General features: G+C 41.8%; 1 protein-coding gene across 4 annotated transcripts; it reads left to right on the forward strand.

Moving 5' to 3' along the window:
* The first annotated feature begins 1,538 nt into the window (after nucleotides 1-1,538).
* ube2e1 (ubiquitin-conjugating enzyme E2E 1) lies at nucleotides 1,539-17,233 on the forward strand. Of its 4 annotated transcripts, none has more exons than XM_046059405.1 (6): nucleotides 1,539-1,638; nucleotides 2,815-2,991; nucleotides 3,437-3,487; nucleotides 14,849-14,981; nucleotides 15,631-15,778; nucleotides 17,076-17,233. In XM_046059405.1, exons 2-6 carry the CDS (start codon nucleotides 2,822-2,824, stop codon nucleotides 17,171-17,173), a joined length of 600 nt encoding a protein of 199 aa, XP_045915361.1. In that variant the 5' UTR covers nucleotides 1,539-1,638; nucleotides 2,815-2,821; the 3' UTR covers nucleotides 17,174-17,233. The 4 variants fall into 4 exon arrangements, with proteins under 4 accessions (XP_045915361.1, XP_045915362.1, XP_045915359.1 ...); XM_046059406.1 differs by lacking the exon at nucleotides 1,539-1,638 and adding an exon at nucleotides 1,666-1,686; XM_046059403.1 differs by lacking the exon at nucleotides 1,539-1,638 and adding an exon at nucleotides 1,812-1,969.
* The last annotated feature ends 102 nt before the right edge of the window (nucleotides 17,234-17,335 follow it).

Genomic DNA, 17,335 nt, shown 5'->3' on the forward strand with positions numbered 1-17,335 from the left:
ATGTTAGCAGCTTTGGGGAGGTGGTAGGTGAAGTTAACGTTATTAGAAAGAATACAAATTCATTTTCATATTTTCTGCCACATTAATAAACTAAAATGAAATAAAAGCTAGTTCTAACTGGTCAGTTATCCAGAACCGTCTCTCTGGAGAAGCTGGACCCCAGGAGAGTTCGCTGCATGCTATGAAATTTCAACTAAAGTGCCACTTTATAACTCCGTACACCTTTCATGGCAACCACTTTGTTAAATGTTTATTTAACCTACAACACATTTCACATATCAGGCCAGGGGATATAATGGCCTTTTAATAGTGTCAGTCAACTCCTGCTTTAGTGTTTGGTAGGAACTCAGGCTACTTCCCAGCAGGTTTAGAAATGAATTACGCAAGGTCATACGTTGTTTTTGTTGTCACATCACACTCCATAAAAGTCTTTGCAGAAATCATTCCTGAGATAACTGGTTGACAGCTAATAAATGGCATTGTGTCAACATTAGGAGTCCTTGCCAAACATGTAAATGGAGAAGCTAACCATCAATTTTCAACAATAAACAGTGACAACAGGGTAATCAAGCATGCTGCAGGGGTGTAATAGGCAAAGTTAAGAGGCAAGTAAAATAAGTACTGTAGGCTATTTGCCATACTTTAAATGTCTGAGTTAGTTACTGGCTTTCTTTTCTAATAATGCTCCTGACTTATGTTTCCATTAGCCTCTATATCTTTTATCATACGTTGTAATGTCTCACTCATTACACTGACGCTGTGGTGACTATACAGACCCTGAATCTAGGTGACAATGTCAGGACGTCTGTCTGCTGCTGGACCAACACTTCCGGCGAGAAGAGGCACGCGTCCAGCGGGTAACGTCAAGCTCTTGTGAGTTGTTCACGATAATCCCGGAAAGTAGGCTGCTGAACCTTGCAAAATAAAAGCACCGAACTCTTCAACAGACGACTCACGCTTTTGACCCCATCATCTACGTGACATTTCATTACCCCTCAGTAGACGGTACTTTGGACATGAGCTTATTCAGAGGCGAATGGCATCATTTTAGAACGAATAAATATAATAATTTGAGAATTTTTAATTTGTTAAATATTTCAAAATCCACAAATGTTCTGCAAGTAATAAGATATATAATCCAACACAATGATCACTGATAATAGCTAATAATAATTTCATTTTTAAAAAAAAAAGAAAACAATTGACCACATGAAAGGTGGATGACAATGATTGTATAGCTACTGATCAATATTAATCAAAATGTTAAGACTGGTCCGACAAATCTTCTGCTCATCTCTCCCACCATTCTGTAGACATTTTCTCACGTTGTGTCTCGTTGTCACTCTATTTTTTGTGATCTATTGTGTCTGAAGACGATATGTAGACCTAGTGTTGTACTTACTTTCGCTGCTCTGACTGTTGAGTGCTCTTGCATGCATCTATAAAGTTTATCTTATCTAGTCTTACCATATCTTACTATTAATAGGGCCTATAATATAACCGCCTCCGTTTGTCTATGCTTTTATTTTTAAGATGATGACCGGAAGTTTGATTTCTTTTCATTGTAGGCGCTTTGACACTGGTGCGTCCAGGCGGCGGAGGCACACACACATAGGCTGTGCACACACACAAAGAAAGGTATCAAATACTAAATGTTTGTATTGCGGCGCATACTAGTGTGACAGTGTATGTCATTTGTTTCTTTTAGGGGATGCTGGGACTATAAATGTAACCGTGTGAACGTCAAAGGAGAATTTAAGAGTCGGTCCATCCTGTGACTGGCTGCACTGAGATCAGCTGTCGACGGATATTGCTTTAAAAATGCGAGGAAAACCTTTAAGCGAGCGGCGTGCTGTGTTTGTTGTGAATGTCGTAATTTGGGTTCAGCGCGTTGGAGGCAGTTTGACGGCGCGGTAGCACCTCGCTGACTTCTCTGGATGAAAGTTTCATTCGTCTGGAAATTGTTGAGGTGGAGTGCCGGGGTTCCGTGCCGACTGCGACATCGCCCCGTCGGTGTATTTCTGCTTTTCCACTCTGACCTTTTTCGACTCGATGGAGAGCAGAGGTCTCGTGTGTGGTCGTGGACCGCGCTGTGGTGGCACACAGAACTAGGCCTTTAGCCGAACTCTTTTACAAAATGATTTCCTTTGTCGCAGCCCCGGCATGGCTAAAAATAACGCCCCGGCTGCAAACATTAGCTGAGGTCAGAATTCAGCGTCAGGAAAGAGGAAAATGCTCCGCAGATAAACACGATAAATACATCAGTGACATCCACGCAGCGGCGATTTAAACCGCTAAAACGTTTAACCCGGGTCAACGTCTAGTCCAGGCCTGGTGGTTTAAACGACTGCAGCCTTTATGGAATCTCTGACTGCGCTGTGGGATTCGTACTTGCAGTCTACAGCCTCGAAATGCACCGCTTTACGTATGCATTAGAAAAACACAAATGTAAAGGTCTCAGTGTCTTGTTAATAAAACACGACTTGGGCTTGTAGAAGAATAGGTGTAGGTGGTGCAGGTGTACCACCAGACAGCTGCACATTTCAATAAAATCTTAACCCGATTTGTTCATACAAGTGTTTTTAGTTGAAAAAACACAGTAGGAGTAACTTGCAAATATTAGTGCAGCAGTTAGTGTACAGGATGCATGCCGAATTTAGACGTGCGACCTGAAGATGTTTTCAGATCCCAAGTGTTGCACGAGCTGTAATCGGTGTCAGATTTTATAGGGCTGGATGTGGAGTAAAGACATTTGAGGGCAAAGGTGGTTAGGCATGTGCACCTTTTTCTGAATCTAGTGTTTCTGCTACCCAGGCTCGGTATGTCGGATGAAGATTCCCGTGCCAGCACCAGCTCTTCCTCCTCGTCATCCTCAACCTATCAGCAGCAGCAGCAGCAGCAGCAGCAGCACGACTCAAACCTCTTGAAGAAACGAGAAAGCAAAGCCAGCATGAGCAAGACCTCCAAACTCCTCTCTACTAGTGCTAAAAGGTAAGCTGGAGTCATTGTTTTTGCTCATTACTGACTCCAGGTTCTAGTTTACCCTTTTGTTTTCCACCTGCTACAGTGAGTGGTATTAAAGTTTTACAGCTGCATTTTATCCTAGAGAATACTGGCGCTTATTCCCAGGACTGTCTTCAGTCTCTCTAGGGAGTATTAATCACTTTCCCCAACAGCTGGGAACAAGTCAGGAGGATGTCCTACTTACGAGCAGGTACCAGGTACATTTTCTTTTGAAAAAGAAAAGCTTTTCTTGACTCGGGAAGGTTTTAGTTTAACACAGGAAAAGGTTATTTTCCTCAAGAATTTATGGCAAAGGAGCCTTTTCTCATGTCCGTCAGGCCTCCCCTGCCTTGTGTCCAGGCCTCGAGTTTGCATTTACAGTCACTGATCAGAGTTTAGCTTTTGATGCGTGGCTCTTTGTGTGCTTTTGCAGAATTCAGAAGGAACTGGCTGACATTACGTTGGATCCACCACCAAACTGCAGGTAAGTGAACGAGTGCGCATCAGCATCATTTTAATGGGGAATTATTAATGTGTCATTAGAAACAGCTGGGTCACTGGTGTGTGTGTGTGTGTGTGTGAGAGAGTGAGAGAAATGAATGCAAGTAGTCCTTCATGTGGGCGTTGTGAATGTGAAGGTTGAAAAGCCCCTCTTTGCCTGAATGCCAGAATGGAAAAAGATCTTTTTGCTTCACTGGCTCGCATGTCTAGTCAGTCAAAAGAGAAAAACGATCAAGGTAATGAGAGACTGAACTGTGTGCTTTATAAAACTACAGCTAAATGTGCTTTCTGTTCGCCAGGCTTCAGACTTTTCAGTACATGGTAGACCTATTTAGAGAAACCTGAGTTAGGGTTATCTCTGTTTTTATATTGCTCTTTTCACATTTCAGTGGAATATTTATAGGGCTGAGTATTACTCCATAATACTTCATTGGTACTGACTGAAATGTGCCTTTCAAACTTAAACTGTCAAATATCTTCTAATGTCTGGTCAGATCTGGTTTTCTTATTCTTTTAAGAGAGAGTTCCGTATTTCAATTAAAGTTTGCCAATTTTAGACTTCGGCAACGGTCTTCTACAGCTGCTTGTATTAAGGAACCGCTTCTACTAATTGGGGGGGAAAAAAAGAAGAAACTGCAGAATGTCAAACAAGACCTGCAGTGTCTTAGCAAGCTGTAGGAGGTGACTAGTTGGTGAGGACTGTTGCTGGAAAATGTACACCGCTGTAGCTAATTAGCTAACCGTTAGCATAGTGACGGGTTCTGTCAGTAAGAGACACACATCAGTGGTGAACTCTTTGTTTTTGTATAGCGTTAGGTAATAATGAGTGGGACGGAACATGAGAAATGCCTATGTAAGCGCTGGAAACAAGTGTAATATTATAATTATTGAAATTGTGCTGAAAACCAGGACAATTTAGTGTTTTTAAAGATATTTTTGGGGGACTGTCTGTGCCTTTTATTTGAAATAGGACAGATGAGAGACAAGAAATGTGGGGGGAGAGAGAGAGGGGAAAACATGCAGCAAAGGGCTGCAGGTCGGATTCTAACCTGGGCACAGCCGCAGCGGCAAGGACTCGGCCTTCGTGCATGGGGCGTTCACTCTGGTGGTGCCACGTAGTGTTTTACAGATATTAGTAAAGACACGGGTACTACTGGACCCGAATATTCGTATACTTGCATATTCAATCGTTGGGTACACATTTGATTTTCAATGTTGGGATTCCAATATTGAATTATTTTCTTTTCTTTTTTGCACGCCTGACCACCGCCCACAGCAGTGGACTTAACGCTCCAGTTCACATCAAAGGGGAAACAAAACGAAGCCCTCAGCTCTGTGGGAGCACTTTAAGCTGAGTGATGGCAAAGTCTGTGTGGCAGTTATGGGGTTTAAGAACATTTAGTAGGCTATAAAAAAAAAAAAAAGTGTTCAACACAACCTTTTGGTAATAATAACGTGCTGTTATTATATAGCCTACATGTAAATAAAGAAAGGAAGCACGCACACGTAGCCTACACACAGTCAGTGACCGCCGTTCCTTATCTCTCCCCCTTAAGGTTTCTCCCTCACTCATATCATTGCCAAAACTTTTTGGGGATTCATCCTTCTGGTGTCCTGCTTTAATGAACATGAAATACATAGCTGCATCTCGTGAAATTACAGCCTGCTTGCAGCTGGCATAGGCTAACGCAACTGGTAACGCCACCAGTACCGGCCAATCATCTTATGTGGTTCCAAATGAAACAATTGGCTGGCCTACCTGCCTTTCTCACTCTGCCTGTGCACTCACTGCACATGAACATGTGCTTTTTGGGGGGGGCTTTGGAGGGACAGATTGGTGACTCTGTAATGTAAATAATCTAGGTAATGTCCTTGGGTAAATCTGTGACAGGACAGCTTGGTAATTGTTGAAGAGTGGAAAAGACGGCTTGTGAGTCTCCCATTAAACGTTTAAACACTTGTTGTTTTAAGCTTATCTCCTTTTAAAACCTGTGAATCTGCACTCCCATGAATTCCTAGCTGTCTGTCCTGTGAGTTTGTCAACGTTCGTGAACATCGTTTTAAACATCATGATCATATGTGAGTAATATTGAGGGATGTAAAGTATGACACTAATGTCATATTCCAATAGAAATATGAGCTAAATGAGTAAATTCTTCCACAGAAAACAAGCCAGGTTCACTTAAAGCTTGTCTTTCCAGAAGGAACCCAGGAAGGAACTTAACAAGCAGCTGTTCTATTCTTGTAGAAACACATTTGTGATGGCAATATTAAATTGCCCAGCCCTACTTGTTGCTGCTAGCAACTGTGCTAAGTTGAGGTCTGCAACTTGTCCTCAGCCAAAAGGGATGTGAGCGTATCGACATATTCAGAGCCAGTTTGACCTGTCTTTCAAACAAGCCTGGCAGGTTTAGATACACGTCATGAAAAGAAATGATCACCATGTGATCCATGTGTTGGAGCTACTACAAGTTTACAAAAGGACTCAATGCCCTTTTGTAACAGCAAGGTATCTTGAGGTGATCAGTTGTTGTTTGCAGTAAAGCTGGTGAGGTGTCTGAGCTGCAGGTCATGTCGAAGCGAGCGGATTGCATGGCAGCATGCTCAAAACCACGAGTTGTGTAGTTGAGACCCAAAACAAGCATGTAGATGATGCACCCTGGCCACAGAGAAGCTTTAGGCATCACCAGGAGCCATTAAATGTGCACTCTAGCTGTACCCCCAAACCCCCTGTGGCGTCACGGATTAACTCTGCTCACTGGAAGCTCCGATGGCTTAGTGAGAATAAGATTTGATGAATGTAGGATTGTTGACGAGGGGTTTAGTTTTGTAGTTGTTTTCTACAAGGGAAACCGTTTGACTTGATCATCTTTTTCTGATTTAAGTTGCTGCACCACAGACAAAGATGCTGGTTTCTTGTAGATTAGATAAAACATACTCAGCCACAACCAGCACAGATTCAGCTAAAGAAAAACGTTCAACTGTATTTGTGTTGGGAAAAAATCTTTTACCTGTGGTCTGCCATTTTAATTTCTGGAGATAAGTGATGGGTAAGACAGTGGTGATGGTCAGAGCTGTGATTAGATCTTTTTGAGCAAGTAAAAGCCAGGTCTCATGTCAGTTGAGCCCGTTTCCAGGCACGACACGGGCGAGGCGAGCCCGTTTCCAGGCACGACACAGGCGAGGCGAGCCCGTTTCCAGGCACGACACAGGCGAGGCGAGCCCGTTTCCAGGCACGAGTCAGGCGAGGCAAGTCTCGAATCCAGGCACGACAAGTCCGAGTCAGTCTGTCAGTCAAACCTATTTGGAACATTTTCTTTTTAAATGAATAGTGTATTGTTCTTTTTTTTAATTTTTTATTTAGTATTCAGTTTTAGCACGTCTATAGCTCTAGTGAGGATGTTGTGTTTTGTTTAATAAAAAAGGTTGAAGAAATTCTCAGTCGCAGGTCAAACATTAATACACTAAAAAAATTATTAATTTATTTCTACCTTGTGTGAGGGACACACTAAGAAATATCAGTAACCAGATTTTTATAATGGGTGGCAGATGTCACTATCAGCACCTTGTATTTTTAGATACAATGCACAATGTCCTCCATCCTCTGCTGTGAGTTCTCTTGGACACCGACGGAGATCTGCGATTTCACGCGTCTGTTTGTTCGTTTGGTGAACCCAAGTTCAGGAGTCATTGTTCTCACCTGGCCAATTGAACTAAAAGAAGGAAATGTTTCAGAGTTGTGAGAAACTGCTCCACACGTGTGTGGTGTGACCGCACCCTGAGTGATTTTATCTGTCAGACCACCAGCGTGGAGAAAGGCCTCATCTCCTCCTCATTTTGTTCTGTTCCACTGGGTGCAAAACCTTCTATTCAGCACCACGTGCAGAAGGGAGACTTTTAGTGGATTTTGGTTCTTTCTGCTTCAGTTAGCACAGAATCTGCTCATTAGGGTTTGAAAGGAGCTGGCCAGCTACGCCTTGCAGATGCTGTTTCATGGATTACACATCAATGAGTCAGTTGGTTGTCGTTTCATTTCTCACGAGGTTGTTTCTGGCCCCCTCGCTCTTAAAATGGACACTGACTGATGAAGAAAAGACTTATCCTGACTAGTTTTCATTATCATCAGCGCCTCTCTCGTGGCAAACTTTGTTTTATGAGCACTGCAAGCCAGAGTCTTTTATCTGTCATTTATCAAAATTGATATATACTCCACACAGTGAAATGCCGAGCAGGCCCGCTTTTATTTTTCTACTGCCTCGTTGCCACTGAAGCGTGAACTGCAGACATCACAGGACTTCCCACCCCTCACACCCACCCTGTGTTGCTTTTATTCACCACGTTTTATTCTTTTTTTTCCTCTCGTCCAACTATTTTATTTATTGCTCATTTCCTGACACTCGCACTTCTATCCCTCTTTCACCTCCGTCTTGTCTTTCTTACGCTCTCCTTCACTGTATCTCCTCTTAAGAAGTTGCCCTCAGGTGTCAGACAGATTCCTGACATTCCAGGGTCGGGGCTCATGACAACTAAGGAAAGTCGGAGGCTAGTGCTAGGGTGAGTTGGACAGATGTGGTTTAAAGCCTGTAATTGATATTTTTAGCTTGAACCATTTGGAAATGTGCCATTTTAGGCTCTCCTGATCATACAGCTGAAGAACGTGCGTGCTAACCCTGCTGTGAGCCATCTGAGCTGCATGTGATCCCTCTGTTCAGTCGCTGATGTTAGCAGCGGCCTCTCCACACACACACCTCTGCAGTGTATTACTGGCTTGCATGTTTGAGACTGTACTGAGGTTTTCGTAACAGCTTCTTCATGTCTATAAAAAGCCTCCTCCCTGGAGAGGAAGTGGCTGGCCTGTACACCGTTGTTACTTCAGAAACAGCCCTGAAAGCAGCGCTGAGCTCCGAGCTGCAGCTGCTGCTGCTGCTGCTGCTGCTGCTGCTGCACAGATGGAAGTTTGAAGTTTCCCTTCTGCATCACGGGGTTTAGGTGGGCAGCAAGGGAAAGATGTTTCTATTCATCTCCTTTCATCTACAGGTAGGGCCGAGATAGAACATAGAACTAGAGTATCTGTCAAGTCTTGAAAGCTGGCATCATATAGATGTCCAGTCAGATTTGTAATCTTGTCTGCTTATTCTCTGATCTTATAGTTCCTGATTTTGTGAAAGTGAAATGTTGCCAGATTTGATCATCTCATATTGTAATGTTCTTGTACAGCTGCTTCTGTTTTATTTCACAGCATCACAGGCTTCTGTTGTTAAATAAACATAAAAGCTTTAGTTTTTTTTTGGGTGGGGAAGGAGTAGATGACTCCTTTTAATTAAAATTTAATTTTACTCTAGCTGAATGTTTTTGAGAGTCTTGAAAACATGTCACGAGCATTTCTTTCAAGAAAATGTCTTACCACTTTTAAACTCAACACAATTAACATACACAGAACTTTGTCTCTGGTATAATTAGCACAAAATTAGACCAGTTATTTCCAGGAAACGTTCAAGAAATGACCAACCGTATCGAAACTCTGCTTTTGTATCAGCACTAGTAAACAAACATTTCAAACATTTCCCAGCGGTAATGGTACCCTAGCAGCCTGATACAGGTCCTGCAAATGGCAGTGTTGACATTGGGGATGCACTGAAATGAAAATTATTGGCCGAAACCGAATATAATGAAAAAATTTGCGGAAAATTTTGAGGAAATGGATTTCATTAGTTTCACTCAGGCCTAATAACGAATAGAATCTATTTCAAGAAAATGTATCAGACTTGAGTCTGACATTTTGTTTCTTTGAAGGAATAGGAATCTACCATAGTATTCATCCTGCACACTCCTCATAAAGCACTGAAAGAACATTTACAGGCTGATTGCCATTGGATTAAATTGGCTGGGTGGGTGTGTGGTGCTGTTATATGAAGTCTCCTCTGCACTCAAGTGAAGTTGAGTCATTATATTGTCTCAGTCAGGCAGCTTATTACAGTGTTTCTCCTTGTCATCACAATACCATTGCAAGCAGATAGTGGTAATTGAAAATGAAGCCCAGTGTGTGCTGATGGCAGCGTGTTAAGGTCTACAATGAGGAGCTGAGACTCGCACAGCAGTGCTCTGATTCGACGGCATCGTGAAACAACGCGAAGTGAAGAAAAGTCGATTGATTTCAGCACAAGTGCGTGCTTCGTACAGAGGGAAGAATATTAACAGAGAATATATTCATTTTGATCTTTCATGATCATTTGTGAAGCTTTTTACACTAAAAGTCAAGCTGAAATAACAGTAGTTTTTTTCTAATAAATCAATACACTGTATATCTCCTTTGCTTTATTTTATTTATTTGGTCAAAACTGCAATGACCAAAATGAAACTATTCAAATCATCATTTGGTCACTTCTGTAGTTTCTTTTGGCCAGTGGGAGATACAGTAGCTGTCCAAAGGTCACTTTTTCTCTAACTCTGAACTACAAATCATAGGCTGACCTCAATGGTTTTCCTATTGTTACTTTGTACGTTCACTGTTCTAAGGGGACAGATGGCTTAAAATGCGACTTTTTGAAAAAAGGAGGATAAAAGCTTGGAGACTTTGCACCTCCTAGCTACCCACCTATTAGTTGTCAACTCAACCAGTGCCATGGGAAACACTATGACATTGTTTCCACATATACAGTATGTCCAAAAACAATCTTATGCCCCATAAAAATATAATATGCACAATAGCTGTAGCATCCTAGCTGATAGTTTGTTTCACTAAAAGTGTCCAACTCACATTTATAAACTTAGTTTCCATTTTGTATGAAGTTGAACGCTCAACTGTCATGTAATACCAGTGCTGTATTTGCAATTCTTTATGTTTGTATTTTCACAGGGTGAAAAGTTGTATTGAATAGCATATTGAACCTGTTGGAGCTCATTGTGGTAGCAGACAGGCTACCTGAACATATTCATCTACTGCTCTGCTGTGCTGTGGTGCAGGAGTCAGTTTTGGGTAAACTGCCGTGTGCCTGTTTGAAAGGTTAAAGGCTTAGAAAAAATGAAACGGCAAAAATGTCAGCACTCTTCTTGTGTACACAGAGGTTGCAGAAGAAGCCCCCCCCCCCCTGATATTGAACTGAATGACAACAGCAGAGGGTAACACTGGGCAGCCTTTGTGTGTCGGAGGCAGGCGGGGAGGAAGCCCGGCCTCTCTCTGTGGCTCGTCTGTGAATGTGAGACGCCTCTGTTGTAAGGCCAAAGAAACCTCAGTCTAGTTGATACAGTGGGAAATTATACAATATCTATTCTTGGCACAGCAGTGGCTTCTGACTGAGGTCTTGTGGTTTGACCAGTATATTAGCAGTCCCAGCCGAGGTCGGGGCTCCCCTGCAGGAATGCTGGTAACACAGTGTAAATGAACTGCATTCCTCTAAGGGACATGTGGTATTATTTTATACCGAAGGGGAGTTTCTCCTCAGTTATTCACATCTGGATAGCACACTGTGGCTATTCCATAAAATCTGAATGGATCTTGTTTTGTCCTCCTCACACCCCTCTGGTAGATCATTGGCTTCATGCCAACACTTGTTCACACACTACTGTGTCCAGTGTATAGGTGATCATTGCACCTCAAGGGTAATAATAATAATAATAATCTTTATTTGTAGAGCACTTTTCAAAAACAAGTTACAAAGTGCTTTAACAAGTGTAAAGACAATAATACCCAGTACACAGCATAAATCACAGTGCTCGAGATGGGAGGAAAAAAACAGTAATGCAACACATACATTTTTTGTACACTGAAATGAGAAACTGCTACAATCAAACAAACTAACATGCAACCTGTGACAATGGGTTAGAAGTAGATGCTGCTTGGCTATAAAGGTCCACAAGCCAAACTGGCTGGAAACTAGTGTTTTATTTGATGCTGGCAGGTTTATATTTGGAACAGTTTCAGGTGAGTGACCACATATCTGTCCATTACATAATGATATTTAGCAGCACACAGTCCCCCTTTACCCATTAGATTCACTTCCTGTGACAACAAAGTAGTCTGTTCATACAAAACTGTACTTCACTTAATAGTTCCCTTAAAGATGAAAATTTTAGGGGTGGGTGGAAAAAATCGATACAGCATAGTATCGTGATATTTTGCAAGGCAATATCGTATCGTAACACGAACATCAAGTATCCATCTTTTATTATATAAATTGTACATGAGAAGTTCCTTTTTGACACTAATAAAATTGCTTTTTCAGTCTACTAGAAAAAGAGTTTTCCTTTGGGGACACAATTTGAAGTTGGGAAAAAGATAAAATATTGCAATAAATTTCAATATGTTTAAAATCGCAATAATATCGTATCGTGATAATATCGTGTCGAGGGGCCTCTGGTGATTCCCACCCATACAAAATTCCCACCTTTTTATGATCATATCTCCCATTTTAGGATTTTGCTAGCCTAGTATCACTCAGCACAATGTTAGCAAGGAGCGGTGTATGACCACAGTGTGTGTAATCAAATAGCATAAGCTTTGAGTGAGCAGATTTGTCAGTGTTTAATGCTTGTATGCTGCAATAAAGATACACTTTTTTTCAAAGTTAATTTCAGATTAGATTGTACATCAGATTATATAATGCATTTTATAGTTTATTCTTTTAATTCACCAAAAAGCACTTCCTGGCTGACTGACACATTTCTATACAAGGCCTTCTTAAAGCTGCTTGCTAATAATAAACCTTCCACAGGTGCATCCTTGCACCATGCTAAGATTTCAGATTCCGCTAAGTAAAAGTACTTCTTATACGATTACTTGATGAAATAATCTGTAGAATACTCGATTGCTAAAATCAGCTGCAGCCCTCATTGCGATACATGTATGCATGTTCCTAAATAATTGTGTGTTTAATCAAGTTATCAGAAACAAGAGTTATTCTTACACATGGGAGTGACTACTGATTCTTTTTATTATTGTTTAATGGACCCACTACTTCTCTGCACAGATAAGAAAATGGTGAAATATGCACATCACAACGTCACAGAGCCCGAGAGGACGTGTGTGTGTGTGTTTTTTTTTTTTTTTTTGTGCTTTTGTTTGGCTAACAGTGCAAAACAGCAAAGAAATTCTGTTTACTGTGATAGAAAAAGCAGCGACTGCTCACATTTGAGAAGCGGGACCCACCAAATTTATGGCATTTTTTTCTGCATAATGACTTGTCTGTGGGGCCCCTAGTGGGTTAATCTGATCCTGCTGAGGGCTGGAAGGTTTGTACTGTAAATTGTACTAGCCAGAAACCATAAAGGAGGCTCTGAGCTGATCTCTTGTCCATTTGTCTCTTGTTTACGGCTGAACTTCATGTGGCAGTAACAGTGAATGTTTTACATTTAGCAGCCCTATTGAGGACATAGAAATGATTTAGGTGTCTGTCCTAACAGTGATTTTATCTGTTAAGCTATGATAGTAAAGCACTGTGACAGTGCCTTTTTCTGGCAGCCAGAAGCTTGGAGGTTTAGACTCCTGAGGGTATTTTCTGGATGTTTGCCTCTTTTTGTGGAGGTGTGTCTGCCCTCCCTCTCAGCCGTGGTAAAGAGCGGGCAGAGTGGTGCGTCTGCTTCACAAAGTGAGATTATTGCTTGACATTTACCTCTCCCGTCGTTCCTCAGAACAGACGGCATAAACGAGCTACTTATTATTACACAAGCACCGTGCAGAGTAACTACTTATGTGCTCGAAATCGGATTTGTGCACTGAATTATTCTCAGAATTGCTGCGTCAAATATTGATTTCTCTGTCTAAATATATTGCTGTCCATTTATATTTTTTTGTCTATATATTCTGATTTATATTTGAGAAACATTCTTTAACAGCCCTGCATATTTAAAAATGAAATGGCAAACTGAAGTGTGTAGTTTGGAGCGCCTCATCAAGCAGTCAATTATAGGAAAACATCTCCAGCATTAAAACGCTGACAGAAGCTGCTGTTGACTCTCTGTGTTGCTGCTGTTGAATCAGTGCTCTCGTGAAGCGGCTGTATTCGTCAGCACTGCCACTCTTCAGCTTTATCTCCGTAGGCAAATAAAGTCGTGTTGATCTTTTTCCTTTTCTCACTTTCCACTCTGTTGGCCTAAGCACTGTATTGTTTTAGTGAATTACCAGTTAGACGGCGTGGATAGTTTTCCTGACTGGAAAACATTAGAAAGACGGTCATTCTGTAGACGTTTAACAGATGTTGAGTGACTTGGCTGGTGCAACAAGCAGAATAAGCCTCAGTACTTAAACAGTAAAAGAAAATCCGAAGACAGAGGTTAGACTTGAGGCCTAGGAGGCTGAGACAGGTGAAGGTGATCATGATGGTGACCTGCCGGAGGGTTGGACCTAAAACACATGGATGAAGAGAAGATTCACACACCCCGGCTTAATGTCAAGAGAGGAGAGCTTTAATGATTTGTGTGCAAAGAAGTGAACCATCTCTTTTGGCAGCCTGTCTAAAACTGGAAGATATTGGTCTTGTGAGGAGGCAGAAGAAGACAGTGACATATGGGGTCTTAATATTTTGGGAGGGAGACCATGAGGGAGCAGCAGTCCTGTAGACTGAGGACGAATTAAGCTCGATCAGGAAGCAGAGTTAAGGTCCGTTTATACTTTAAGCTACGCCGTAGCCTGACACGCTCCTCCTCCCCAGAAATGGCACTAAAAGGTAACTGCTGCTGCAACATCGAACAGCTCCAACTCCAGGATGATCCGCTCAGTTTTAGAAGCCTACGCCAACAAGAACAGTGGCACAGACACCAACGCACAAGTATAAATGCTCACGACGTAGGCTTCGGCGTAGACTTGATATAAGTTGGCCTTTTTGGGTGAAGGCTGGTCCGATCTGGCTCGGAGGGATAGATAAAGCTCGGACGCTGAGCTTTAGACTGGAGACTTGAGGCTCTGACTCGAGTTGGACTCGTCTGTGAGACTCAACTTGAGACTTGAAGGCGAAAAGCTGAGGAGACTTGACTTTGTGAAACTGTGGAATTTGTGATTGCTGTGATTGAGATGTACAGAAACACTACACACAGACAGAAACCCTTACTTGCAAGTGGACGTTAAATTACCTGTTTCCTTTTTTGTAATTTTCATGATGGAGCAGCTTTTTTTTTTTTTTTCCTGACTTGAAACTTAACTTCGATCAAAAAAACCGGCTCAGTAGAGTTGCTGCTGAAAGAAGAGGTTTTTATTGACTCTCAGTAATTAGAGTCACAGAGTTCTAAATAACCAGTACAGTCCCATAACCAGTAGAATTGAAATTTGTGGTATGGCTGGGTGACTTTCATCAGTCTGATTTTGTAGCATCCAAATGTTAATAAAGATTAAATGTTTCCTGTGTACTGACAGCGCCGGCCCTAAAGGAGACAACATCTATGAGTGGAGGTCGACCATCCTGGGCCCTCCAGGCTCCGTGTACGAAGGAGGAGTGTTTTTCCTGGACATCGCCTTCACGCCAGACTACCCCTTCAAACCACCCAAGGTGATTTGTGAATGGTTGTTGGCACTCAGCAAAGCCCTTTCTGTAACTGACGGCTGTTTCAAAGAGGTGTCATTTTTATCATTTCCACTAGAGGGCATCCTTGCACTGTGGAATGCAGCTGAATGAACTCAGCAGCTCATACTTCAAATATTAATTCCCCAGGCCTCTCTAACATACTGCGTCCTGATGCTTGTAAGTCTCTGTGTTTTAAGGAGGAGCTGTCGCAACCAAACTGGATTTGAAAGATGTAGACATTTACTCTGACCTCACATTTCCAAGCATAGAAACTTCACAAGACATGACCTGATAGCTTTTCTAAATCATTAGCCACTACTCCTCATGTCAGCATAAATAGAATCTATTGAGCAGCGCTTTTAAAGGTGATTGCCGTCCACTTTCTAGAGCGGGTTTGTGATAAAACAGGCAAACCAGTGAAAGTAAATAACAAACCAACTTCAAATGGATGAAACTGAAAGTGCTGCTCAGTGGGTTAGATGTTTGAGATGATGTTGACAGTTTAGATAAAAACAGTCTGCCTGCCAAGAGACACTGTAAAACTGTTTTTATGGAGTTTAGCACACAAGGGAAAAGAAAATGTATAGCAGGCGGCGGAACACAGACTCCTCTTTTCTCATTCGTGTGTGTCCAGGTGACGTTCCGTACGAGGATCTACCACTGTAACATCAACAGTCAGGGGGTGATCTGTCTGGACATCCTGAAGGACAACTGGAGTCCCGCTCTCACCATCTCCAAGGTCCTGCTGTCCATCTGCTCCCTGCTCACTGACTGCAACCCTGGTGAGAGCTGCAACACACACACACACACACACACACACACAAGCTTTGTTGCTTGGAATAATTTTTTTTTGTGTGTGTGTCAATATTAAGTTTGTTCCTTCATATTTTTAAATCTGAAAGGCGTCTGTAAAAGCATCGGTTTAAATACAGGGTTTTCTTACTAAAAATAATAAAACATTGAATAAATAAAATGGGGTCGGAACACGTTTTGGTTGCAGGGTTTATTTCAGCTCATCTCATTAACCGCAGTAACTCAATATTCTTCCTCAAAGGTGGGATCAGCTGCAGCTCCCCTTTGATCTTGGATGTTCAGAGGAGAGACCATAAAACTCTCGTATAGGCAGCCAAACACAATTTACAGGACTGCACTTAAAGGATTTTAAGGTCCATTCATTAAATCTGCTCCTGACTCCAGCTCATATCTCATATCTCCAGATTAAGCTGTTTCAAAATCCAGATTGTAGACAGAAAGTGGTGCTGCATTTGTGTTCAGACTTCATGAGGGGGAAAAAAACTTAAGTGAATACATATTTTTGTATTATTTAATGATTTACTGCAGCATTTTGGCTCTTGACATGCAGGCAGTATACTGAGGTTTGGAAAACAGCAAGAAGTCATCCCCTTATTATCTCTGATGGTTCCTTTTAGATTTTAAGGATATGACTGTGTAACTATATTTACTAATGTAAGTATTTGATAGATGACACCATAATGACTCCCGTGAGTTAGGAGTTGGGCAAGGATTATATACACTTATTGATCATCAGGGATTTTGCCCTTAATACAGTGGTAGCCATCCCTTCAGTATCTTGTAGCAGGCCATTGTGGATGATGTTGCAAATAAAAGAGCAGAATGGCTTCACGGCAGTGTGGAAACTTTTGCAATAATGGAATGAATAAGCTTACTTTTCATGTATTTAAATTACTTGGTTAGGCAAAAAAAACCCCACACATTCCCACTTCATTTATTGATAAATGGAAGACCTTATGGACCTTACCTCCTCCCACCTCACTGTTGCCTCCACGTTTAAGAACAAACTATACACAACTGCTTCTTTATAAGCCCAGACAACAAAACGGTGCTCTATGCTGGAATACTGCCTGGTTGCAGGTTTTCGGTGTGTAAAGATAGAATTACAAAATGTACTTCTATACGAACATTGCAATTTGTTCATTTTAGCAAAGACGCACACGTAAAGAAACCATGTCAGTAAATTATTATACCATAACACAGAACCACAGATTGAAGAACCACTTTAAGAAATACCGATGTCATGTTCTGTTTCTCTGTTCACAGCCGACCCTCTGGTTGGAAGCATCGCCACACAGTACACAACAAATAGGCCTGAACACGACAGGATAGCCAAACAGTGGACCAAACGCTACGCCACATAATCACCAGAGGAGCTGCTGCTGCTTAGAAGACTTGGGGATGTGGGTGGGGGGGGTGACTCGGGGAGGGAGGCAGGGCAGGTAGAGGGGCGGGTGAATTTTTATCTCTGAATTGAAGTATTAACTCCTGATATTCTGTTGTTTGTTGTATTTTTTTTTTTCTCC

Source organism: Micropterus dolomieu, linkage group LG09, assembly GCF_021292245.1.
Source record: "Micropterus dolomieu isolate WLL.071019.BEF.003 ecotype Adirondacks linkage group LG09, ASM2129224v1, whole genome shotgun sequence".
In the NCBI taxonomy this organism is placed as follows: Eukaryota; Metazoa; Chordata; class Actinopteri; order Centrarchiformes; family Centrarchidae; genus Micropterus; species Micropterus dolomieu.

Coding starts and splice junctions, on each gene's coding strand:
- ube2e1 (XM_046059403.1), top strand. CDS start 1,938: ATGAAAGTTTCATTCGTCTGGAAATTGTTGAG. Junction 1,970..2,814: donor TTCGTCTGGAAATTGTTGAG/GTGGAGTGCCGG, acceptor TCTGCTACCCAG/GCTCGGTATGTCGGATGAAG. Junction 14,982..15,630: donor ACCCCTTCAAACCACCCAAG/GTGATTTGTGAA, acceptor GTGTGTGTCCAG/GTGACGTTCCGTACGAGGAT.